This window comes from Rhinatrema bivittatum, chromosome 13 (assembly GCF_901001135.1).
Source record: "Rhinatrema bivittatum chromosome 13, aRhiBiv1.1, whole genome shotgun sequence".
NCBI classification, from domain to species: domain Eukaryota; kingdom Metazoa; phylum Chordata; class Amphibia; order Gymnophiona; family Rhinatrematidae; genus Rhinatrema; species Rhinatrema bivittatum.
In genome coordinates, this window is record NC_042627.1 from 17,801,483 (window position 1) to 17,829,016 (window position 27,534).

At 40.5% G+C, this 27,534-nt stretch overlaps 1 protein-coding gene across 2 annotated transcripts in view; it reads right to left on the minus strand.

Annotated features, from left to right (window-relative positions):
* Positions 1-15,227: 15,227 nt before the first annotated feature.
* The window catches only part of ARID3B (AT-rich interaction domain 3B), a 138,682-nt gene continuing 126,375 nt past the window's right edge, over positions 15,228-27,534 (minus strand). The window contains exons 8-9 of one of the 2 annotated variants that reach the window (XM_029574810.1): positions 24,004-24,093; positions 15,228-15,701 (exon numbers count right to left, since the gene is read on the minus strand). In XM_029574810.1, coding sequence (XP_029430670.1) covers positions 15,538-15,701; positions 24,004-24,093 — 254 coding nt within the window. In that variant the 3' untranslated portion in view covers positions 15,228-15,537. Of the gene's footprint in view, positions 15,702-24,003; positions 24,097-27,534 lie in introns of both variants that reach the window. The other variant, XM_029574809.1, reaches the window with a different exon arrangement.

Here is a 27,534-nt window from a genome sequence, read left to right on the forward strand (position 1 = left end):
TCTAAGGTAAGTAATGAGAATAAATAGTTCACGTTGAGCCAGCCCTCATAGGGTTGCCATGTCTTATGGAACCTTTCTAAAATTTCTTGCTGAAGAGCAGTAAGAAACTTCATATAGTATATTCTATACAGACGTTTATGTATAATCTCCAAAGGAGGACTCTCAAGTTGTTTCCAATAGGCCAAGGAAATTCATGCTGCAATAAAAACTTGCGAGACCTGAATCTGAAGTGGCCCCGATAACACTGGAATAGGAATGCTCAACAAAAACAAATACTGAGGATCTTTAGAACTCATAGTCAACAATCTCCATAATCTATTGAATGAGCATACCCCAAACCTTCTGGATTCAGGGCACTCCCACCAGATATGAAAGAAAGTACCTATGGCCCCACATAATCTCAAACTATCTGGCTGAAGTCTTGGATAAATTCTGTGAAGATACGCAGGTGTCAAATACCATCTATACATATAGAATAACTTGTAACCATTCTGTACCAATAAAGATGATTATAGAGTATTTTCCAACTGCTAAAAAACAGAGATTCTATGATGTTTCCTCTAGAGGATATTCCAAATCCATCTCCCAAGATACCAAAATGCCTTGGTTTATTAGGCAGGTCCCCAAGCAGTCCAGCAGTTTTATGATTTTTTTTTTTAGCCATCCTCGCCCAATACTCTTTAAATATGGATTTACCCTTATTCAATCCAAAGAAACCTTATTAGATTTATTGTAATGATGTAATTGCAGGTAAGGGTATTTATCTCTATCAGATAGACCATATGTCCTTTGGAAGTCATCAAAACTCATGGTTTTATTATTCCCCCAAACCTGACTAAGACACCATATTCCCATAGCCTCCCAACTCTGGAAGCCTAAGTCAACAGCAAGGGGGGAAACCTTTATTGTGTCTCAATGGTGAGCTAAAAAAAGAAATCCCTCTTTCCCATCAAAGATCCCATCCAACGATCCCAAAATCTGAGGGTCAAATGGGTAAATGGAGAAAACATTCCAGAAAATATCCGTAGATGTCTGGGAAGCCAAAACGGATATCTAGCAGGTATTTCTCCTATAAAAGTCTACTCTGAGTACCAACTGTTTCTGATCAGTCTTCAAGTGCCAATCCACCAAAGCTGTGAATTGGGCCGATATAAACATTTTTTAAAATCAGGAACCCCCCAAGCCACCTGCATGTTTTGATGTTTATCAGTAAGCGGTACCCTTGAGACCACTTCACCATAACTAAAAATACATTTTTGCAATTTCTTCGATAGGCAACTGGGATAGCAATGGGGAGCGTTTGGCAAAGATAATGCAAACAAGGTAGGATATACATCTTTATGGTAGCTATCTGACCTAGCCATGATATTCCATACTGGCCCCAAATATCAAGATCATTAAAAAGATTAGAAACTTAATAGAGGGTAATTCAATTGAAAACGTTCACTAATATCCGCACTCAATATGACTCCCAAGTATCATAATTTATCCTTGAAGCAAGTCATCAGGAACATGGATATCTAGTAACTGATATATCCATGTTGATTTTGAAGCCAGAAGCAGTACAGTGGAGCAAGAACTGATCTCCAAATAATAGCCAAGTCACCAAGGAGATACAGGAATGTAAAGTCAGTCCCAAAATTCAAAGTTTTTTCAAATATACAATTATTTAATTCATCAAAGCGGCAACTCCATTGCTCTAAAGACACAAGAATTTTTCAACACCGGGTCCCCCGACACGGAGCGTTTCGGGCAAGGCTCTCCTTGCCCGAAACGCTGTCAAGATGTAAAAATTTAAAGTTTTGAATGCCACAAAGAAACTACTGTTCCCCCTCGACGCAGCCGCGTTTGGCGAAACACGGGTCCGTGTCAGGGGACAATTATACAATTATTTAATTAAAATGAATTAAATAATTGTATATTTGAAAAAACTTTGAATTTTGGGACTGACTTTATATTCCTGTATCTCCTTGGTGACTTGATTTTGAAGCCAGAGACATGACAAAACCAGTCAAATTCTCCAATTAGGACCTCAGACGACTATCATCGGCAAATAAAGAAAAACTACACTGCTTTCCTCCTATGGGTATATTCATGATCTTCATACTCTTCCTGACTCTCTCTACAAAGTGTTCCATTGCCAGGGTAAACAACAGAGTGGATAGAGGACACACCCGTCTCAATTCCCTTCCTACTGTAAAATTATGGGAGCATCCCCCGTTAATCTTGATGCAGGCCTCCAGGGAATCGTAACTTTCAAATCCAGGAAAGGAAGTTCTCAGTCCCATCTTCTCCCTACCCCCTGCCCATACTCCCCTCCCTCTTCCCCTCTCCTTGCCATCCCCTAAATCCTTTATCCTACTTTTCCCTTTTTTATGTTGCTTATTGCTCTGTTAGAGCCAAAGCAACTTCTGTACGCTGGCTGACTGCTAGCACATGCTTCTCTGGCACAGTGGCAAATGGCCGCTGTACCGGCCACTTCAAGCCCCACCCCTCCCCTCCCCTTTCTATGGGCCCGGCCCTTCTGCACATAAAAGGGGTTACGTGTATGGCCAGGTCTCTATAAAAATGTGTGCGGCGCACGCGTGGCCAATTAAAAATTTACCTGATAAGCTTCATAACTTGGAAATCAGTTTCTGGGGAAAAAAATAGAGAAGTGGTAACTTTCAAAGTGACGCACGTGTGCGCGTTTGCTGGTGCGTGCACATAGATGCACCGATTTTATAATATGCATGCCTTTTATGTGCGCATGTTATAAAATTGGCTACCAGTGCGTAAATGCATGCACGATTTCATATTGATGCACACGTGTGTGTAAATACTGTCTCAAGCGCAAGCAGGGGGCATTTTAATAGATGCGCGTGGCAACGCATTAGGCCTATTTCCCAGTTCACCCCAGTAAGAGAGAGGACTTCCTAAACCCCCTACCTAACTAGCCTCCCTTTTACCTTACTAACCCCGATCCTTAAAACCCCACTAACTACCCTTTTTAAAAAATCTACTTACATGCAGTCCAAAGCAGAAGCAAGATACGCAGTTGTGGGATTCCAGCATGCACTAGTGCGCGTAATTGACTGCATGGTGCAGTCCCAGTCCGCCCATGTCCCGGCCACACCATGCCCATTTTTCGGCAAACTTTATCCATGTACCAGGAGATACATGCATGACTGCAGGCCTTTTAAAATCCATGTGGTGCGTACCCATGCAAGTCACATGCATGAGTACGCATATCCTCCTGGTTTTGCTGTACGCAACCCATTTAAAATCTAATTCTTAGTCTCCAACTTTGTTGTTCAGGTTTCAGACAGCTTGGAAGAATTAAATCCTCCTATGTCCATTATTAACCCGTGGCCAATTAGGGTGATTATTGCGGTTGGGAATGGAATCAGGTGTGTCTGAAAACTAAAATGAAATTCCTGCAGATTTAAGAATTGGGAGTGCCTTGGAAGCCATCTTGATTTTTTAAGTCCTCCCATTAATAGTGAATGCTAATCTGAAAGGGAAAAGCCATATCTGCTATTTTCCTTTCTTAGGGTTATAGTCACATCTTTTAGATTATTATTTTTTTTTGTATAGTAGGGGGATAGATCGCCATAAACAAACAACCACATTATGACCCTTCCAGCTCATTTTTCCAGCCTTCCTAGTGGCACTGAATACTTTTGTCCTTCACACTGAACTGATGAAAACATGCAATATCTCTAGGAATATTTCTCAGCGGGACCTATAGTTTTGTGTTTGCAGTTTGGCACATCATTACCATCAGAAGCACCTGCTGACTGTAGAGTCTTACAAATCTGTTGAACCACAGCATCAGGATTATCCTTTAATTCTGGAATGCCTCAGAAACAGAGGCTGCACCTCCTCGATTTTCTAGATCCTCCAACTTTTTGAAACCTCTCAAGGTTGCTGCTTCCAAATCTGCAATCTTGCTTTACAGCTGGGAAACCAACATTCCCTGATCCTCCACATGGTTTTCAACCTCCTCTGTTTGCCAGACGAACTCAGTAAGATTGCTGTGTAGCTCAACTGTTTGTACGATGTCAGCTTTCATTGATGTATTATTTATATCATGAAACCATTTATCAAAATCTTTGCATGAAAGGCCATCGAAATGTAGTTCATTTGATAGAGATATAGCAGATCGTTGTACCTCTGTAGTCTCAGCCTGTGCAGTGGAAGCCGCTATCTTATCTTGTTCCTCAGTAAGGATGCTGTAACTCCCGTAGGAATATTGTCTCAAGTCAATTGATTCCTTTCTTGACAACAAATATAAAAATGATCAGAAGGCAAAGAAAAGGATCTGAAGTTTGAGCTAGTTCTGATAGTGTAAAAGCATAGATTAGGTTGGATGCTGGGAAGAGTAGATCCCTCACACCACCATCTAGGTCGTGACATCACCTCCTCCCCCAATAGGTCTCCATTTTTCAACTGGAAAGTCTGCAATGACAGTGACCACAGCACCTCAAGGAAAGGTGTCCCTACAATAGGCAAATCTCAAACTGATCTATGGCCTTTTTTGTTGAAATCATCATTTAGGCCTAGCATTTATTACAGTGAAATTAACTAGACCTTTTCATTTTCATCTTTCACTCCAATGCCTTTCCCTCTGGCTCTCAAAAATACCATGCTGACCTCTAACATTCTCGCACAATGATTTCCTGTGGTTTAGCACATGACTTTATAAATACTTCCAATGATGTCCAGCCAGACACCAAGGGGTCAATATTCAAGCTATTCGGCTAAACGTTGACTTTTAAATATCCCTGGCAATTATCTTTCTAAATTTTATCTGGATAAGTGATTATCCAGCTAAAATTAGACTGAAGAAGTAGGGGTATTTTGGGGCAAAGCTGAGATAGCAGATTATTGGATATTATTCAGCTATGTCTAAATGTGAGCAGGTGGTTTAAAAGTATCTGGGAACATGTCCACAAGATTGAACCCCTAATCACCTTTAAAGATTTAGGAGGCACTGGTGGGGCAGAAGGACAAGAGTGGACTTATTAGGTGTAGGAGGGGACGGAGGAGGGTATCTGATTGCTGTGGCCCTTGCATTATTTATTTATTTTTTACTTGAGGGGACTGGGAAGAGGGGGAGTAAGCTGTTTTGGATCTAGAGACCCACAACTTTAATAATCATTTTGGGGATCTCTGAATGGGGTGGAGAGGAGGTGGAAATCGGGTCATGAGGCCTACTTAAGTCCCCTCCCCCATAATCATTGCTAAACCAGCTATATTCTTTGATTATTGCTGGTTAAGTTAAAGTTATACCCAGATAACTTTGCAACCAAACTGGTGATATTAAAATCTAGCCGGGTAGGTTCACCAAGATAACTTTATTTGGTGATATTCAGCAGGACATTTATCCTACTGAATATCATGGATAACTTATCTGGCTAATTTTAGCCAAGTTAGCTAGCCGTTGGAGGCTTATTTGAATATTGGCCTACAAGACTTTTTGCCCCCCACCTTTCTTTAGAAAAAAGAAATCTCTTAGCCATAACCCTCATCCCAAGAACAGACCTTTCCCCAAAATAGACTTACTAGCAGAGAGATCATTAAGGAATATTAAGATACAAAAGGACAGTCCCCATTAAAAACAGACAATCAGACAGTATCATATGGAGAGGTAGAAATTTATTAGAATATAAACATTCAGAATATGTGAAACATGGGGGAGAAAACCCAACATATACAGATACTTACTGTAAGAATATGCCTGAGGTATTTTATCGACAGTCTTGGTTACCCAAGTGATACATGGGTTATATTTTACAGAATTAAAAAGTCCAGCCACAGCCCTGACTATTCTTTGGTTAAAATGTGCAGGAATGTGTTTGATGCAGAGGAGTAAAAGGCATCCTACACACTAAGATGGGGCTCTTTCAGCACACATTTCAACAGTTTGCATGAAATGTGTTCAAATGATGGTTTTTTTTCCCCCCACTTCAGTGTTGTAGTATGGTCAATGTCAAGCGTCAGTCGAGTAAGTTAGACTTTTTTGGTATTAGTTAATAAAAAAAAATCAATCTATAATTTTGACCTTTGTTAATACAGAGTTCTGCTACACGCTAGGAAATACAGAGTTCTGTATCATTATGAATACAGTCCACAGATTCCAAGAGCCATGAAGGTTGGCTCATCATTAAACAAATGTACAGTATCAAACGCATGGCCAGCTTCTATTAAATTCATTTACCTACTCTTGGACTTAATGTGTTAATTTGTTTGTGACTGGTTTTTATGCATTTGCACATTCTTGATTACAGCATATATAAATTAATATACTCCCCCCCCCCTCTAAAGAATCATACCAGTTCCCTGACAGCACAAAAAGAATGCACAGCTTAAAAATCCACACAGGGCTGTCTCTTCAAATGTCCTTCCAAGCCATTTATGTCAATGGCGAATTGCCTGACTATCTGCAACCTACAGTGAATAACTGTAGAATACTACGTTTTAAAGACCCAGCACTATATGTTGCCTATGTTAAGAAAAAAAAAAATAAGTGCATCCCATCTATATCATCAAGTTGCACTCAACTTAGTTCTCCACACTTCATATGTTAAAGGAAAACAGCACTTCAGGGGATGCCTTTAAAAAACGTCTTGGGGTATTTTAATTTTTTTATAGGTAAAAAAAAAAAAAAGAAAAAACTGTTTATTCCCCCCCCTTTTGTTTTCTTTCATTTAATGTGCACTATTTTTCAATTTAGTGGGCACTATTTGTACTGTAATAGTGTGCACTAACAACAGAATGCACTAAATAAAAAATGGTGCGCACTAAATGAACAATTAAAAAAAAAACAATTTCATGAATTTATTTTATTTTTGTTTAGAAACAATATATGTTAAAAATGAAAGCACATCCCTAGTATTTAGTACTTCTCCCCCCAAGAAAAACTAATTTTGACCTATTTTATGAAGGCAATAAAGCCCTCCAAGAAAGCTGGTTGCACTTAAAACATACAGGTTGCTTGAAGTGTGAAGGCACTTGAGTTTTGCCCCAAGGTGTGTGTATGGACGATGTAACCAGAAAACTTGTTGGGGGTTATTGCTTTCATGCAAATAGGACCTAATGAGGCTGCACTGCCAAATATAATAGTTTTTACAAGGTAGACAGTCTGCACAACATTACAGTGGTCACCCCTGAGAACAGTGATGAAAAAGGCTGTTACTAACGAGTACAAAACCTTATGCTTTCAGATAAGGGCATGTGAGAGCCAATTTAAATATCCTTTAAAAAACATAGTACTTGTTCTACTTATACAAACTCACTTAAAACTGAAATTAGTAAATTAACATAAACACTGAATTCAGATGCTATACTTCATGTAAATTACCTGAGTGCTTGAAACTCTTTTTGTGAGATCATCAATATGGATCAGGTTAGCATGGTGATCATAGTAATTGCAAGTTTTAAAGAAAAAATGAGAACGTTATCCTTCTACAGCATTACAAAAAAGCCAGGGTAGCATATGGGAAGCCTGGGTTGGAGACGCAAACTGCCTCCTCCCATCTCTAGCCAGCTTAAATATGGAGATCATTCTATCAAACCCCAAAAAGGTAGGCATTTCTGGTATCATTGCTTAGCAAGACTATTGGCCCGCGCTAACATACTTGTTCTCACAATTCCTGAGAGCATGCAGCACTTGATTCTGGGTTTCTGAAAGAGCCTTGGTTCAATGCCTCTGGCACACAGCCATCACCTTGTTGCAAATCACTTAGACCAGGAAGAGAGGAGGTAATGGGGAAGAAAGGTAGAGCTACAAAACATGGTCCTATGATGCATCTGCACAGAACCCTTTTCTCAAATATAACAGCAGTGGTGACAGGTGGTCTCAACTGGACCCAGAAAGATAAGATGAGGATAAAATGAAGCAAGTCAACAAAGCAAGCTGTGGAGGCTTTTGATCAAAACTGAAAAGTGTCTCTTCACTTTTCAAAATGGTAATGTCTCATAGCACATTCAAAGTGTTTTATGCAACAAATATGCTCACAATTTACTCACAAATACAACAGTATCTAAGAAATTCAACGCATACTTCCATGACAAACTCTAGTCTTTGGCCACTGTGTGAAATCGAGTGCACACTTAGATATGCCAATGACTTGACCTTGATGCATCCTGCTAATCATTCCCACAGGCCTTTAAAATTGCCTTCAGTGCTCTCATCACATGTATGTCAAATATAAAAATATCTCCAATAGTTTCAACAATACCCAAACTGACAGCTGTATAAATATATATATATATTTATATCTTGAATTACTTGAAAACTAGAGGCCTCACTAAGTCTGTCATAAGTGAGTTACTGGTCAACTCCAAATGTCTGCTTGTGGATTTGCAACCAGTAAAATGTCTGCTTGTGCTGGTCATGGAAATTGAGCAGTGGTTACAGCTACTTAACTCTCCCTGGACCTATATGCTCTCTAAACCACTAGGGGCAGCCATCCTCTGAAAAATCCCAGAATGCTACACTTCAGACAGAACAGAGGCCGTTCAGAAAAAATGAAAACCCCCTGAGTACCACACATTTTGTATACCTGAACCTTTTCCATGAAAATAACCTAATAAAGTGGGAAACATTTCCAAAAAGTGTAACCAGCTGGAAATAGTAATCAAACTATTAGTTCGTTTTTGAGAGACAGTAGATAGTTCTACCTGCTGGTGAAGCTATCAAACATGTATACGATTGGCCCACACAATATACTATTAGTGATGATCCTAGCATCATTACCATTGTATGTCCATCATACCAACTTGATGTTCCTAGCAAGGTGGGCAAATGGGAACCAGTTGAGATGATGCCATTTGCAGTTTTTTGGTAACAGAACATTTCCCAAGATAGCTGCTTAAAAAATTAGCATGGATATAGCACCTTTCACCCAAACTGTTACTTAACCCAGTCACATAAAGACAGTTACATCCGGAGTGGATATTCTGGTAACTAATTTAGCACTTGTGGCATACTATGTGAAAGTTTAACAAAAAGGACAGAGGTACAGGAATAATGCTTCTAAAACTAAGACATTACAACTGGGTAAACTAAGGAATAGTAAGATACAGTCACTTGTCCAAAGGTCCCATGGTCAGTAGCAGAATGGAGATTGAACTCCCTTTGTGCCTAATTTTGTACTTTACTACTACATTGAGCTTTCTAGGGTAGCAAATTGTAACATTCTCCTCCAGTGATGCAAAAACCAGGGTGCGCATCTGCTAGGATTACTCTACTCATCAATAAGATGACTTTCTGTCCAGTTGGTGAATTAGCTGAGAGTTCCAGCAAGCTCCAAAAAAAGAGAAACTTACTGGGACATCACGGCAGCTTAAGATAGAAAAAGCAAAGCTTCAAAATACTGTTTGGAAGACAGTATAAACATGAATGAAGCATCTCTATGCAGTCCTCAGAAAGGCACTGATTTTCAGAGAAACATTATGCCACCAGTTCTGATCAGTATGTGGCCTCGTTTTCTGCCATTCTGCTTCTGTGAATGCGATGGATAAGCACAAACTCATCATGATTTCCTTCAACGATGCATGCACAAAGCTGACGCTCCATCTCTGCTGGAGAGATTTCTCACTTCTTCCGTATGCACGGTTTTGGACAAAACAAACATTTTGGATCCTCTTCAGAGAATTAAAAAGGGGGACAACAGATTTTTGGGACAGTCCAGTTTTTTCAATTTATTTTTTTTTTCATGTTTAGTTCTCTTTGATAATTTAATGATCTAGGTCAGGCATTTCCTCAATGCTACAGTGGGATGAAGCCAACATCAACAAGAACTGCCTTTTCCCCATCACGGTGAAAGTCTTTACTGGTTGACTTTTTGAAAATATTGTCTAATGCACATTAAATGGCGTTTTATTAGCCCGCATTAGAACTGGGTTCATACAATATAACAAGGTGTAAATAACATACTACCTCAGCTCTGCGATATGAAACAAATACTCATGTGCTGGAGTTAGGGCCATTCCAGATTCTGCTACAACTTAGCTCTACCTTAGACAGGTCAGAAATCCACTGTTGCCTGATTTGCTTGACCCTACTTGTGCTTCCACTAAAAGCTTGAACAGCTTCCACCAGAGGCATCAAACATATGGCCTATGAAGTCTTTTACAGGCCCCATGGAACACCTTCTTTTCTCCACCCATCCTGTGGATTATTTTTCAGAACGTAGGCCAGTCCTGGTCCCGACTGTGGCAGAAGACTGAAGGAATACGGATCAAGGTTGAAGCTAACGCAAGATCCTAGGCTCGGGGTGCGGAGTCGCATGCGTTAGGATAGCTCCTCTGGCCCGAGCTCCTTCACAACCTGCTGTCGCTCTCAGGTCTGGGAGGAAGAATTTCTTAAGCAGCGACAGACAAATTCTCATCTTTGCAGCGGGTGATTTGGCTTCTAGACATGTCAACAGCTGCAAAGATGAAAATTAGTCTGTCACTGCTTAAACTCCCCCTCACCTTCCTGCAGCTCCATCCCAAACCTTCTGCTTTACCTTAGTGCTGCTGAACTCACACCAAGAAGTAGGGAAGATGGATGGAGGAACTTTATACTGTTAATTCTCTAAGCCATTGTTCTTAATTACAGATGTGGGCTTCTGTAGAAGGCAAAGCTGAAGAACTCAAACAAGAGCAAATAAAAATATGACAATCCATGATGGTTGCCCATTACATAATGGTCTTATTTTTAAATAATCGAGCTGGGAAAACTGTATCTACAACTTGGAAAGGGGGGGAACCACATTCATTGTAATGGAAACTTCTTACACAAGTGAGCAGGAAAAATAAACCCCAAGTATCATAGATGAGTGATATTTTTGTTTACAAATATATAAAACTAACTTGTGCTGGTGCTGTCGAATGTGATTTGGTTTGACTACTGCAGTGCAGGGATAAAGGAACAGAGTCTATAACATCAATCGCATCCGTGATGGTTCACTGCATCACTGTATTCCAATCGCAGAGAAGTGCTTTAAGTTCTGGGAATACATTTATGTAATACTTCCTTGAATCGACTGATCAAATAAAATGTCTGCCTTTGATGGCTACTGAGCCCTCACATCTGGTGTCTACATAAGAAAGCCACTGAAGACAGATGAAAATACTAAGTTGCAAACCACATTTTCTGCAGGCTTCACGACAAGCGAGTCCCAGTGATTTACTCCTGCTTACTAGAGGATGACCATTATATAAAGATTTGAGAAGCTATTCTGCATCCAAACTGACGACATGAGGATAAGCTTGCTATGTCCATGATAAAACAGTGCAGACACTTGTTTACTTATATTTTTTGTATAAAAACCAGAAAAACAAATGATTTAAGCTCTATATCCTTTGAGCTTTCAGCATGAGGAAATGGATTTCCACCCCAGTGAGTATTTCAGCCACTGCATCCCACAGTATTTTCTGTGCAAAGACTGCTGACTCTTAAATTGGCAGTGCTATTTTCTTCAACAAGTCAACTTGTTGGCTTCTCTCCTCCTGCAAATCCAATTCCTTTTCTTATTAGTGTGATAGTTCCCAGAATATATGGTCTCTTCTTAACTCTGTCATTTTCATCTGTATATGCATCAGGTGTTGCTGATATCCATTGCTTAAGACACCACGATAGCACCCAACTTTCATCAAACCTATTGTGATAGGTCTGGCTTAGCCAGCAGGCACTTTGAAAACCACACTTAAGGCTACATTTCCAATAGGGCACCTAACTGCAAAGCTATGCGCATACTATTAAGCCCACACAAAACAAGATCATCTTCAAACAAATGGTACCACCTAAACTGAATCTGAAAATTGGGTTATGTTGTTAAACGTATGCACGTAGGAGAAACCCAAAATGGGGGTGTATAGTTAGGCACATCAGTGGCATGGTATCTATGCACGTACCTTTTGAAAACATACAGTACACTTGGCACATCTAAACGCCCACCTCAAATGCCTCTAATTTTATGTAGCCAAGTCTATGCGTGTTACAAAAATACCCATGTATTTTCAGACGGCAACTCTAGTTTTACTCCTGGAAAAGGCAATGGAATTTTTTTTTTTTTTTTTTTTACTCTATAGACACAGAATGGGAGAAAAGCCTTTGAAAACGTAGTTGTTTAACACTTACGTCAGCACAGGAAGGAAACAGAAACCAGAAATAAAAAAGCATTTATGCGGAGGCTCTTGTCCTGGGCTGGGGATAAAATGAAGCAGTGTCTGAGAGTAGGAGCAGCGGAGTTTGAGCCTTTGGGAAAAGCAGCAACACCACCAATCATCATCAAGAAACGAAGACTTTAGAAACGATGATTATTCCACAGTATTAGATTTTCTTTGGTGCTACAAAGAAAAAAAGGTCAGCAAAACACCCACCCTCCACACACATACATTTATATATATATATAATTTTTTTCCCCCTCCTAAAGGTTTAAAATTATGCAAATATGTCCAAGAAGAAGTAAACATGAAGCATAAAATCTGAGGTATTTTCTGTGGTATCACACAGCCTCATGCAGCTATGGATACTGGTGGAGGGCTCACCACCGAGGAAGAGTCCTGAGGTCAGTGGGAGTCGCAATGCTTCTTGGCATTTCTAGCAAGCGCCGATGACATTGGAGAACAGTGGACATGAAGAGTGCTCGGATCGGTCTCTCTCAGGCTGTTTTTAGGAGCCTTGAAGCCTTGTGCTCTCCTCATGAAAACAGTGTTATGAAAAGAAACACCCCCTCCCCCCCCCAAAAAACCAAAACACATTCCCCCATGGTAGTTTTCTTCAAATATTGATAGCTTCAAAAAGTTTCTTTTAGCTTAAAATAAACAGAGGGATGGAAGGAGAATATAAAGAGATGGGGGATGCTGCTAACCTAACTGCATGTCACTAAGTGGTTATCAATTCTACCTTTGGTTTCTGACTTCCCATCTAATGCCTTCTGGTGCACCAAGGCTACACTGTACAGAGCTGCAAGTTAAGGAACGTGGTAACAGGCTGCCTTGTTAGGATACCATTGAGTTAAGAGTGGCAACACCAGAATAATACCCATTACTCTATATAAGCCTTGAATTTAACTATCACACCAATATCCCAGTAGGAGTTTCCTGGCTACATCAGTAAAATGATACCAAGTACTGGTCTTAAAATCATCTACTGAACCACAAGCCCTACAAGAGAGGGAAACAGAAGTTGGCATGTAGCAGACACGGACAGTCCTGAGCAAGAAGTCTCTTCCTGGGGGCTTCTCACTGACTTGCTGATTCCACTTCTCAGGATGAAGCCAATCAAAACTCAGTGCCTGTAGGGGGATGCAGATCTGATGCAGAGATGCATTACCCCCTTTTCCATCCATGGGAGAAGGGTTTCTGCATCAGTAATGCACAGTTACTGAGCGTACAGCAGAAACAGAAATGATTATTCTTGTCACTTGTGATGCAAAACCATCTATACACTTCATGGACATCACTTGAATACAAGCAAAAAAAATACAAAAAAACCCTTTAATGCAGCAGTACTTCCCTAGAATGTTCAAAATAGCAGCTTGTCTGTTTCTTGGATGAATCAATTCCTCTTGTTTTACGTTCAAACAGTTTATTATTTGTGAGGGCGATTTTTAAAGGCATTTATAGGGTTAAACCAGTGCTTTACCTACATAACCGATGCCTTTGAAAACTGCTTCACCTGTATGCGCATACATTTACATGCATACAGCGAGAGGTGGGTCAGGAGCAGAGCTGGGGTGGGTTGAGGAGTTACATGCATGCTTTTAAATTTCCAAAAGAATGTGCTTAAATTCTGCCAGAAGAGTACCCACACAAATAGCAGGTGCAAGTCTGCGCAGGTAGTTTTCAGATTCAGTTTGCAAAGGAAACAGTTTCCTTTTGAAAAATGATGTAACGTCTGCGGCTAAAAGTACCCGCAGACTTTACTCTTCCCTGCACAGTCTTTAAATTGTCCCCTACAAGCTACCGTATTTTTTTTTTTTTATGGCCCTGTTTCAAAAAAATATCTCCCCCCACCGTTTCCACTTTTCAAGTTCTCCATTCATACTCTTCATGCGTGAGAGGAGCTTTCAAACATTAAACCATATAGCTTTTTGAAGAATTAAATCAAAAGCTGAACGAAAATCAGTCTTAATTTTACCCAAAGAATAAAAAACGTGTTTGTTAGTACTACTGCTTTAAAGGATGCACTCGTTTGCCAAGGATTACATTTTGAGCTCTTTTGCAAATTGGGCTCTTCCAGTTGTGGCTTCCATTTTCTCTTCAGTATAGCAGCACTAGGACAGGCTCATGGGAATACTGAACAAGACTGATCACCAAATGAAGCGTCCTTCTGAATTCTGAAGACAGAATTGCTTGTGAAACTAATGAAGGTGATTTAACTAAGAACATCTTCCCTCCACCTGCAAGGGACATAGTCTCAAATCAGCCCTGGTGACTAGAAGGTCAAGATTTTAATGCCCCCGAGTCAAAACCTCTCCTGCCCACTCTGGAGGGCAGAGAAAGCACAATGTGTATTTGCCCGTTCAAACCACTGCAGCCAATCATAAGCATTGTCACCACAATAAAATGTAAAGCGAATCTTAGTACAGACAAGCCTGTGAAAGGGCCCCTGATTCTACAATATCTGGCATCAAACAACTTAAAAAAACATAATAGTTTCAATAAAACACAATAAAATCTCTGAAATGCCCTGAGGCGACTGGATTGTCAATACTCTACTAATAGGTGAGGTAAGACACCCACTGGGCTACTGTTCACAGTCCCTAGCCCTCCCCCCGCCTCCCCCCCCCCCCCCAACCCCCAAAAACAATCACAATGCATCAGTCATGTTTTCCAGGCATCCAGGCCTTAGAGAGTATACTATCCCTGATTGAGTACAGCTGCCATCTGTACCAGGAACATAGCAGTGGCAGCTGTCAAACCAGTCAAACAGACCTTTCCCAAAAGCAGCTCACAGTTCCATAGGGCTCAGCTGCCCACACTGGCTGGCGATCCCTGATCACAATTCCACCCCTGTCCATCCTGGGAAGTCCAGGATTCCCGCGGCCCCCCCCCCCCCCCCCCCCCCCCCCCCAAAATCAAAGTTTACCTCCTGCCAATAAAGCAAACAGCCTAAACTGTAGCAGACAGGAATGCTTTTCAGGGTCCCTAAGCATCAAGCAAACCCAGGAGAGGCTTCAGGTAAATGAGAAGCCCTCGGCGTACATGTAGGAGGGTATTTGACAACCCTGAACCTCTACAATGTCAACATCGCGCCTGTGTTATTAAATGTAAAGGGTTGCTTTTTTTTTTTTTTCTCTCTCTCTCACACGAATACTGTCAGAGGACCAGTCAATGCAAAATGCCTCTGTGGATTTAGTTAGGGCCCAGATGTTAAATTTCACTGGAGGCTCTTCACACCCCCCCCCCCACCCCACCCCCAAAAAAAAAATAACAGCCCAAGGAAAAGGTCTTGGGCAATTGTCTGAGCGAGTTCCTGGAGATGAGGTAATGTGTGTACCGCCTTGCTTGGCTCTCCCTCTCTATGTCCCAGAGGAAGTGGCTTCCTGATGTCCGTTAGAGAGACCAGCTGGTAGAGGGCTCAGCACCGACTGCACCCTTTGAAGAGGTAGAGCTCTGAGAGCAATGGGAGCCGCCGCTGCTGCTACTGCTGCTGCTGCTACTTTGGCTGCTGGATGCTCCGATTAGTTGGACCACAGGTTTCTGAGCAAAGAGCACTCCTGCAAGGCAAGCAAAAAAAACCAAAAAAGGACTGTACTACAATAAAAATGGAAAAAGCATTTTTTTTGTTTTGTTTTGTTTCTAAGCATTTTAATGAACATAAAGCTTGTTAAAGCTTACGGTGCCAGATGGGACAGCAATAGAAATGCAAGTCCTAGGCCGACCCGGAGGTAAGTTCAGCGGGGGTACCAAAAGTGCAGGCATCTCGCAAAATGTCCTATCAGCAAAGTTACACACAGCACCCCATCTATCGCACAAGTGCTGTCGTGTGATACTGGGTCAGTGCTAAAAAGACAGAGCTGTCTGAAAAGGACTAAAAGCCTTTACTGAGCTTGCCCGAGTGTTCTTAAGTTGCTCCAGCCCTGCTGCTCCCCTCAGATCTGAAGGCAGAGCTGTGTCTAGAGGAGAACAATTCCAGAAACGGGACCTGGTGACGTGCTGCCTTCAAAGAACACCTGTTACAGGTAAGCAACGTTGCTTTCTCGGAAGACAAGCAGTTCACCAGTCCCCCAAGTGGCATTCCCTAGCTAAGGGAGTGTTATTTATTTTTAATTTAGACATTTTATATACTGTAATTCCATGTAGAGTTCACAACGGGTCATTCATAGTAATAACTCGGCAAACAAACTATGGTTGGTTACATAAGGCAAGCGTACGGAAAACTATAACGAAATGCCTTTTTTGTTTTCCCCAGTGAGCGTGGCGCTTGTGATCAACACTATTTAGAAACTTTGATATTATTTGTATGTATTTTATGTTTAATCTGTTATGTATTGTGTTTTATTAATACAGCTTGTTTCTAAATTGTAAACCATTTTGGGTTACCTTTTTTTCTTTATAGGGAAGGCAGACAGTATCTAAGCCTAAACAGAAATAGGAAAAAAAAACAAAGGGGGGGGGGGGGGGGGGGGGGGGGGGGGGGGAGAAGGAGGAGGAAACGAACTCTACCAAGATTACCAAAGCATAAGAAACCCAGGTGTTTCTTGCTCTTTTTAAATATATTTTATGTTTGACTTTTATAAAAGGGAAGACAACCTGAATCAGTATAAGTGGCCCTAGGGGGAAAGAGTTGGGCTCTATCCCCGAGCGGCCATGGAGAACGGATAATTCATACCTGCTAGTAACGTGTGGATTGAACTCCACATTGTAGCCTTGCAAATCTCCTAATCAGGCCAACTCGTGCTGCTAGGGCCCCAACACGTCCCTCTAATGTCAAGCCTGCCTAGCCATAACAAGAGGAGAGGTAATCTCTTATCCATGGTCTATTTTGTCCCCGACATCCCAGGCTCATTTGTGTCAAACCAAACAAGCTGAGTGGGTGTTTATGTTTTAGTCTATAGAAGGTAGAAAGTGACAACTTTCTTGCAGCCCAAAGACTGAAGGGCCTGGGTCTACTTTGAAGAAATGCGGCCCTTGAAAAATAGTTGGAAGGAACAATTGACTTGAACTTTTTTTTATTTTTCAGGGATTTATTTAAGGCTCTTATGTCTAGGACAGAATCCTCAAGCTTTTTATGGGGACCAGGAAGAATGTGGAGTAAACAGAACAAAGTGGAACAGATGCTCTGCATGAAAGAAAGGATTTTCAACCTGGGCAGGTTTGGGTGTCGAATGAGCACTAATGTTCTTCTGGAAAGCCAAGTTGGAGGGATGTAATCTGTAACCATCCTTTGCTATCCAGAGGACCCAGATCAATGGTTTACCAAATATCTCAGCCTCCCTTCTAGAAAGAGAGACTCCAGAACGGAGTCTGGAATACCAGCTATCTGCTTTGGCTCCAGTCATAAACCCGATCCTGGTTTTGACTGGATGGTTGTATGGGGCTTAGAGTATCTCTAATCACAATGGGAAGGCCTTGAAGCCCATTGTCTGGGACAAGCAGTCAGCAAAGCTCTGGTTCCGAGGCAATCCAATGTGAAACATCAGGAATGTGGAAGGTGGTTCAGAAATGGCAGGGATTAGGGTTTGAAGTGTGCTGCCTCCTTGACTGTATCTCTGAAGAAATTATCCCCCCACTGCATGCCATGTCTATGAGCCTTTTCTGTATGACTTTCCTGATGTCTGCAGGCATCAATCAGTGTTCATAGCAGATGCTTTTGTTGCAGTCTCAAAAGCACAATTGTTCATATGGACCAAATACTTTTGGCATGCCTCAATAGTCTCCAATAGCTTGAGGAACTGGGTGAATTTGAGCCGCTTCCAAGATGCTGCGCATCATGTTGATTTAGCAGGATTGGAGTACAGCATTCTGTAATGCTTCATCCTAAAAATGTGCAGATCCTAGAATCCCATCCTGGGGAAACAGAGGTATGAGTTCTTGCTTTCCAGGCCCTTTTTATTGTGGATTTAACAACGGTGCTCTTGTGTGGTAGCTAGGGCTTATCAAATCTTTGGTCTGCCTGGACACAGTACTTGCTGTTCACCTTCTTACTAACAGGAAATATAATGTGCACAGCATATACCATCCTCTTTTGTACATCCTGAAAGGCACTCACTCTTTGGGGGAATTCAGTTATTTGAGGATAAGAGTTAGAACCCTGGGCTCAGTCTTTACGTCCAACTCAAAAGGAATAGCTTTAACCATCTAGCTTTTATGTGAGAATTTTGCTTTGATAGTTTAAAAAGTTTAGTTTTAATATTATTTTTATGATTTTATATGATATTTTATAGATTTTAAGTATAGGTATGATACAAGACATGGGTTTTGTTTTTTAAATTTTTACACTGTATTAGATGTTTTAGAACGGCACTGTTAATTTTTATATTGTAATCATTGGGTGCCTTATTTTAAACCATGTAATGGTCCGTACTTATACGACTGTCTCTAAAAGCTTAAAAATAAATAAAATAAATCTTCTAAATGAGAGAGAAAGGACCTTATCTTTAGGAGATCTATTCTCTGCCTATAGCAGAGACGGGCTCTGAATGAAGGTCAGAAGCGTATTTCTCTTCGGAACAAAACTTTTGACATGTAAGCTGTAGGATTGTTTAGACTCTGATTCAGAAAGTCTGAGAGAGAGCCAACACTGGAGCCAAAGAAGCATGAAACCTAAACATTGTTTCCTGGGGCATCGAGGCTAACCAAGGCTTTCCACTCTGAACCCCTCATGGCTTTGACTCTGTTCAGATTTCTCAAAAACAGGCTTTGAGCACTAAACCTACACTGATACCAGCATGCTGGGTACTAAGGGGTAGGCTGTGTGACACATCAAGGAGCATCAAACTCCTCGTTTAAATTTTGACACACTTGATGCACCGAGCAAGTGCCTCCTCCGATCCTTCTGTCCATCTGTCTCAAAGATTGCATATGATAGTATAGGGCCTGGCCTCACAGGGAAACTTGTCCTCCACAGTTCTTCGGAGATCAGTGCCAAAGACTTCTGAATAGACCTCTAGATACTGATACATTGACAACTTAGCATGGGAGGCTAAGCTCACCTCATGGCTACTATGGATGGTGTGAAAGCCCCTTCACCTATATGCTCACAAAACCATGCATTGAAGAAGTGCCCCGTTTGCCTTCTCAGTTCCATGCACAAGTGTACAAAGCCCTTGTCTCAGCTGGAGCTAGACTTGTCTCAGGCTACTGGGCCTATCCTCTGGCTGAGGAACCAGAAGTTAAGGTGCCCTTTGAGATGGCTTCAGCACCAGCATTCATGCATTTCTTTCTTCTGTGTGTCAAACTTTTGCCATCAAGCGCTTCATGAAATGGGACTTTTCTTTTGGCAAACTAGGTGAGCAGCCTAATCTTCTAGCCCCAAACTGCTGAGGCGTTGTGTCCTTGCTGCAAACATTTATGGCACACTTTGTTATAGGCAGTCATGTTTATACTTGGGGCACATCTTGAAGACTGCTTCTCTGACATGGTGAAAAAAAAATGTCATGTTTTGTGAAAGTTATATTTTATGATTTGATGATATTCACCTGACTCAGAAAAATAAAAGACAATTGGTTCTTACCTGCTAATTTTCATTCCAGTAGTACTAAGGATCAGTCCAGAGAAGTGGGTTGTGTATCCCTACCAGCAGATAGGATCTGGACTGATCCTGTACGTACTGGGAAGGTTTGTTTTTTTTTAGGAATGGAGAAAAACGTGAAGAAGCAGGACCTCTAAAGCGGACACCATTGACGCCTTCAATAGACAAAAATGAACTGAGGGGATCAGAGGGGCCGCAGCACAGCAGGAAATCCCATACATGCATGTTAAATACACCGAGTGCAATCATGCAACTTCACTTGTGTGACTACAGTGAGCTGCTGGTCTTCAGGAAAAAAAACCCAATAAAAACATTTGGGATTAAAGTAAGGCCCAGTCTTACCATTTTACTGTCGACTGGGATGCAGACCACAAAGGAAAGGACTGAGCTCATCAATATAATGATAGTCAGAAAGTACCAAATTTCAGGCACTATTGAACTGGGTTAGTTTGCACTAGAGACATGACAGTGAAACTGTACAACATTTTTGTAATGCAATAATTTTTTGTAAATTTATTTTATTACCTATTTTCTTTTTTACTTTGTGCAACTGACCAAACCATAACAACGAGGAACGCTCACTAGTCAGGAAGTATCCATTGAGACTTATACTTAGTGATGCCTCTCTGGCCAGCAGGCATCATTGCTGTACTACCAGCTATTTTTCTTCCCTTCTCAGATTTAAATGTCACCTCCGCTAGCATTCTGATTTTGTAAATTATTTACCTTTGATTAGTACAAGGTTACATTTGTTTCCCTCTCTCATCTTCTCATACCTACATTTATGCATACTGTGGTCTTTGTCACAATGTCACACACACATATATGAATGTTAAGCATAATAAGCAATAGATCTGAGAGGTATATATGAGATTTGTACAATTATTCATGTGCTTCCATGCACACAAACGCATGCCTCAAGGGAACACACCCACTATAATCCTGCTAGCTTCTGCAAGCATGAGTGACTTCATGTGTTTGCTGTTATGAGAAATCCTTACCAGGATGGATTACTGTAATGTACACAATATCAGGATTGTATGGTTCACCAGGTGAGGAGGTTGCAGCTAATTCAAAATACAGCAGCCAAATTTTTGTTAGTGCAAAAAAATCTCCTTTGGTCTCTCTCTTATTTATAGAGCTACACTGACTCCTTATCAACTATAGAATTAGATTTAAAATACTCTATTTTTTTCATAAAGCTGTGGCCTCTGGGGAACCACAGTTCCTGCTCAGTCATGTGTGTGCTTATCAGCCTACTCCTTTATTGAGGATATATGGAACAGTATGCAATAGTGATCAGAAAGGAATAGAATTATCTAAATTTCACAAGCATTTAAAAACCTGGTTCTTTTCACAGGTTTACGAGTTGTAACCAATTTAGGTTAACTAGGTTAACTTGGTTTTTAATATTTTTTCTGTTGTAGTAGTTTGAAAACTGTATTGTAATTGTTTGATTTAAATATAATGTATTTTAGTTGTGTCACTTTGTCTATATAGTATATTGGATTGTATCATAAACCACTCTGATGAAATTATTGAAGGGTGGTCAATCAAACTGAATAAATAATAAAGCAAATTGGTTTACCTGTAAACAGAGTTCTCCATAGACAGCAAGATAAATTAGCCAAAGCATGGGTAACACCATTCGACGCTGCTAATATTGACCAAGCTCTCAGAGCTCAGTAAAAGTCTTACTGAGTATATGCGGGAGTTCCTTGTGTGTTGCCTCATTAGCCACTCAATCTTTTCACAAGGCAAGATAGTCAAGGATATGAACAGGATGAAATCGGTCTAGAGAGTGGCTACTAAAGTGGTCAGTGGTCTTTGTAATAAAGCATATGAGTACTGACAAAGATCGAAATATGTATACCCTAGAGGAAAGGCAAGATAGGGGAGATATGACAGAGACATTCAAATATCTCAAAGGTTTCCAGTGGAAAGGAGGCTCTAGAACAAGGGGTCATGAGAGGAGGGTGAAAGGGGGTAGATTCAGGAGTCATCTTAGGGAATATTTCTTTACAGAGTTGGTGATGGATGCATGGAATAGCCTCCCAATGGAAGTGGTGGAGACAAAAACAGTATCAGAATTCAAGAAAGAATGGGATAAAGACATGGGATATCTAAATGCTAAATAAGATGGATAGGTAGACTGGATGTACCATACAGTCTTTTTCTGCCATCATGTTTATTTTTCTGTCAACTCTCCAGGGAGGTGGCAGGTATTTCTATTTATTTAGTTATTTTAAATACTTATACCCTGCTCAATCCAAGGTCCTTGGTAGCTTACAATAAAACTTGTAATATACATAAACATAAATTTAAAATAAAATAAATTAAGGATAAAAACCACTAAAACATAAAAAGTAAAATAAAATAAAACAAGATAAAATATAATAAAGAATAAGAACAGACAAAATATGTTGCTTTGCTATGTTATATAAAATTACGTAAGTATCCTGAAAGCCTCTGAGAAAAAGGAAAGTTTTAAGCTGTTTCCTAAATGATTTTAAACAAGTTTCTTTCCTTAAAGGCTCAGGCAGGCTATCCCACAGTGTCAGAGCCATTGTTAAAAAATATTCTTTTGATTTCGTTAATCTGGTTAGCCGAGTATTTGGAATATCAAGTATTTTATCTGCTGACTGCAGTGCTCTCACAGGATAAGTTTTCAGTAATGAGCTAATACTTAATGCAGAATCATTATTTAGTGCTTTAAACACTATCAGAATTTTAAAATGGATTTTCCAAGCAATTGGAAGCCACTGCAATGGAGTAGAGAAATACTTTGAGTCTTAGTGAGGATACGGGCTGCAAAGTTCTGAACCATCTGCAGAGACTTTATCGTATAATGAGGTAGACCAAGAAAGAGTGAATTATAGTACTCTAAACCATTAAGCACCAGGGCCTGTAAAATCAAATCTCCAAATACTGTTTAATTTTTCTCAAAATACATATTTTTTTACATCATCTTTAATGTATAGTTTTAAAGAGATTGGCATCCAGCAATATACCCAAAGTTTTTACTTTTTTGACAAAAGGGATGTTAAATCCTTCAAAATGAAAAGTTAATGGAAACGTTAAAGATGGGCGTTGACTCAATCTAATCTCAGTTTTGTTGATATTAAGAGACAACTTATTGTGGTGAAGCCACCTCTTTACACATTCAAATATATAGATTAAAAAGCCCCAAAGTTGTGCTCACATCAGGATGCACTTGAAAAAACAGTGATTATCATCAGCATAAAAAGAATAATCTAACTTTAGATCAGATAGTTTTCAAATTGGTTTCAAACAGATGTTAAATAAAGATAGAAATGAAACCAAGATAAAACTGAACCAGCAATACCTATTTCCGGTAACCATTGAGTAAGGATATTGTGGTCAATATTATAGAAGGCTGATGACAAGTCCAATAGGACAAAAATAAATTCTTTACCTTGGTCAAGGCCTCTGATCAAGCTGTCTAGATTAGATCTGAGAAGGTTTTCTGTTGAGTGTTTAGGCCTAAAGCTCAACCAAAATTTTTGAAGTTGTTTATAGGCCATGGCCTCAAATCACTTTGGCTATGAAAGTGTTGATAGAAATAGGTCTATAATTAATATAATATCTCTCCTCAGCTTCTCGTGGTGCCAAGAATCCTATGACGCCTTGCTCTTGCACTGCCTGACTGTGCAGAGAGGCTCTGGGGTCTTAACCCACAGTACCCGAAAATAATCCACTTAGACGTGCTGAAAAGCAGAATATAAATCAAATTCAATTAATTAATTGCATGGTGTCTTCCGCAGTGCTTCCATCTTCCTGGCAGGGTACTGCCGCACTCTTGGGGACATCCAACCAGAACTGTAACAGTTGGAAGCATCATGATTCCAGTTCAGATAGAAATATCAGATAGAATGTGTGTCTCTGTGGCTGACATATGATACTCACAAAGCACAGGCCATAAGCTTTTTGGCCTTGGATTTCTCCATTTCCTTTTAAAAAGACTGAAAAGTTCTGATGAGGGGCTTCTGAGACAGCAGTAAGAGAAAATATGTTTGCAATGAGGCAGTAAACAAGGCCAAAATAAAAAATATTGAGAGAAACTGGGAACATGCCCGTGCTTGGACGAAGGAAAACAGAGGGACTCACAAGGCAGCACACACATATGGAAATCTTTATTGCACCCCGAGAGCTGGGTCCACGTCTGCATGGTCAGATGATGCCACCCACACATTATAGCTGATTCATGCAATACCAAGGGTGTGGATTTGAACAACATGTACAAGTCTATGGCAGTTTCCTGCTTTTATAGGAATAATTATATCTTAATGTTGTCTGTTTCATACCTGTGTACATTGTGCCGTTGATCTCAATAGACATATTAATGCTCCCAATGCTTCCAGGTGATGCACTAACTGCTGCTTCCGATCTATCTTCTGCTGGAAAAAAGAAAGTTAAGAATTCAATTTTGGAAAAAATAGGCAAGCACAAAATGGCATAGAGGCAAGCTAGGAAGCTCTTAATTACAGTATCACTGACACTTACATGATACAGTTCTGTGATTTAAATAAACTCACCAACTTTTAAATGCATGTCTTGTCAGCTGGACTGCTGTATTATGTGACACAGGCATGTATGCAGTGCTGCCACTTTTGTAAGAGAGGTTATGATTATATTCCAGTCCCTCTCAGTAGCACAAGCTATAACTGAGCCCATTCATCACAGGCAGAAACAGAAACCTAAAGCCAGCATACCAAGTCCATCCTGCCTCCGGGATCTGAGTTAGCACAGCAGCAAGGCCACTATGTAGCTAATGGCACATTCTCTTAAATATTCCCTTTCCTCGCCCAGAAAGCAATGACACAGAAAAAAACATCTTATATCTTCTCCAGGGTGCACTGATTTGGTCATGAACCTGTGTGTGGAAACAGTCATGTGGTCAGATCACCATTTGAGCTCTCATCTTTACAACCAGGGCTTCTGAAAAGCCAGTCAATATAGATGAGAATACCAGCTGTGGCATTATGGATCTATTTAAGTTCAACAAAGCATGGCACGGCCTTGGATGCTTTGTTTTCTCGAGCTTTTTGAGTACGACCCTGGCAAAAGGTAGCTCCCACGAAATCTGGAACAGAGTGACAGAAGCACCAGCAAGTGCTGTGGTTTAACCAAGAAAGTTTGGAAAAAGTGGGAAATGCAGCAATTCGAATGGCTGGCGCAAAACCCACACTCCTCTCAGTACAGGGCTGAGTTCGGAAAGAGACATGAATTTATGATCTAGAGAAAAGAATTTTTTTTTTTTCAATCTCGTATTCAGGCCTCTAAACCGCCCACTGGAGGTTTTCACTGTAATGCAACATCTTTTAAGTACTTCAGACTTGGTTGCTGGTGGGGACTGGATTATCAAGGCTCCTCTGATTTTGGTGAGACCAAGGTGCAAAGCCCGGGTGGAAAGCTGTTTATTCAAGGCTCTGAGGATCTAATGTGTCATATGCAAATATCACCCCCAATATGGTCGGAATTTCAACATGTTTCTAAAGCTGAAACGTGTATCATGATTAAGATGAAATCTTTTGGTTTTATGTTGGATGACTGTTCTTACTGGGTTCTTTACAGTTTTAGGCAAACGTTGGCAGCAGGGCTGAGTGATTTGTTAATCTTTTTCTCACGGAAGGAATGGTTCTTGAGAAGCTGAAGCAAGCTGCAGTTTGACCTCTACCCAAGAAGTGCACATCCGATCCTGTTTCTCTAATTATAGTCCGGGATCTATATGCTCTATTGCAAAGGTTTTAGAAAAACTGCTCTGGTTCAGTTGGGCAAATTCATAACTGAATATATCAGTGTAGGTTCAGGACTGGTCACAGTATGGAAAGGCTGTTGCTGATTCTTAATGATTTTTTATTAAGAGAAATGGAGCTGGGTGGATTGATTAATCTGGATGTCCTCAATATTTCATCCGCCTTCAGTAGAGTAGCCATATTTATCAGATATTTTGTTTTAATATTCCACTTTTTGGCACTTCAAAGTGGATTACATTCAATTACTGCAAGGTAGGTTGTCCAGTTTAGGTATAGGAGGGACTTGCTCCATTGGTTTCAGTCTTTTCTTTCTGGCTGATAGCAGCAAGTTTGTACTGGGAAAAATAGTTCTTCCTGGCAGTTGATTCAGGCTGGGGCTCCACAGGGTTCTGCCTTATCCATATCCTCAGTTCTGTTTAACATTTATCTTCAACCCCTGTCAGGTATTAGATAACTTTGGCCTGCAATATAAGGTCTATGCAGATGACTCAGCTCTATTTTCCTGTAAGTGGTAACCCCTTGGTGACTTTTGGCTTTATCTCATAATCTCTTTAGGATATAAGTCCATGTGAGTCGTTTCCTTCCACCGGACAGTTGTATGGTATAAAACTAGAGAGAAGAACCATTATGTAGCTGTCGCAGACATTTAGAAGTTCTAACTGATGCCAAGCTGTCTTTAAACCCCAGATATGGGCCATGTTAAAGATATGCTTTCTTTAAGTTGAGAATGTTATGTCCGCTTAGATTTATTTTAGCAATGGAAGACTTTTGTACAGTAGTACAGACTTTTGTAGTCTCTCCTCTGGACTACTGTAATTCTCTCTGTTGGTCTTCCTCAGTGCTGCATGAGGGTTTTACAGCTACTTCAAAATTCAGCGGCTCGCGTGGTTCTGGATAGGCTAGAGAGCATTCGACAAATATTGCAACAGTTGCACTGGCTGCCCACTGGTCAAAAAATCAAGTTTAAGATCTTGTGTCAGGTTTATAGAGAGGGACCTGCATTTCTAACTAGGTTGTTAATGCCATACTCCCCTCTTAGGACACTGCGGTCCTCCCATGGGTGTCTACTAGCTTGTTCCATCTATTAAGCAGTCCATTTAAAGGATACACAGAGTCATGCCTTTCTCTGAGGCTGGGCCGCTAATGTTGAATTCTTTGCCAGCAGATTTGCAGGCCACAATTATAGTATCTTTAGGAAAAAGTTCAAGGCTTTGCTATTTCGGGCAGCTTTTCTAAATGGTTGATTGTTAGATGGGCTTATAAGCTCAAGTAGGATATTACGTGCATGTGTTATTTCATTGTCTGTTAGTTCTTGTTCATTTTAAGTTCCATCACTCTACTTTCACATTTGTTTTAGAAAGATTTGATTCACTAAAATCTATTCTATACATTTTGGTGAGGGGTAGCAACTTAGTGGTCAGAGTAGCAGACAGAGCCAGGGAAGACCGGATTCAAATTCTACTTCTTCCACTGATGCTCCTCATAATCTTGGGCAAGTCACTTAACCCTCCATTGCTTCAGATACAAACTTAGGGGATCATTTATACAGTTACATAGGAATGACAGCAGATAAAGACCAAATGATCTGCCTAGTTTGCCCAGCAATTTGCTTATGGCAGTAACTGCAATTCTGTGCACATTATCCCCATGCAGAAATATTACACCATCCTTCAAGCCTTCAGGGATGCACAGGTTTTCTCCCGTTCTGTGTCTATGAGAAAAATGCATTGTAAATAAGGTGCTCAGATTGTAAGCACTCTCATCGAACAACCAACAAATAGGTGTGAGCTAAATCCAAATAATAATAATAATATTGTGATGAGATGATAAATAAAGCAAAGTTGCTTACCAGTAACAGATGTCTGAAGACAGCAGATAAGTGGATCTCTCTGCTGAGCAGACATTTGTTTAGAGCTTTTAAGGCCTAAAGGCCTTTTTTGTACATGCATTGGAGCTTCCAAAATGCTGTGGCTCCACTGTGCTCCTCAGCTCCGACAACAGAGCTTTTACTAGAGAAGAACTGCTCCAAAAGAGGAGGAAAGGTCTATGTGATTGGTGCACTGCTATCTTCAAAGAACA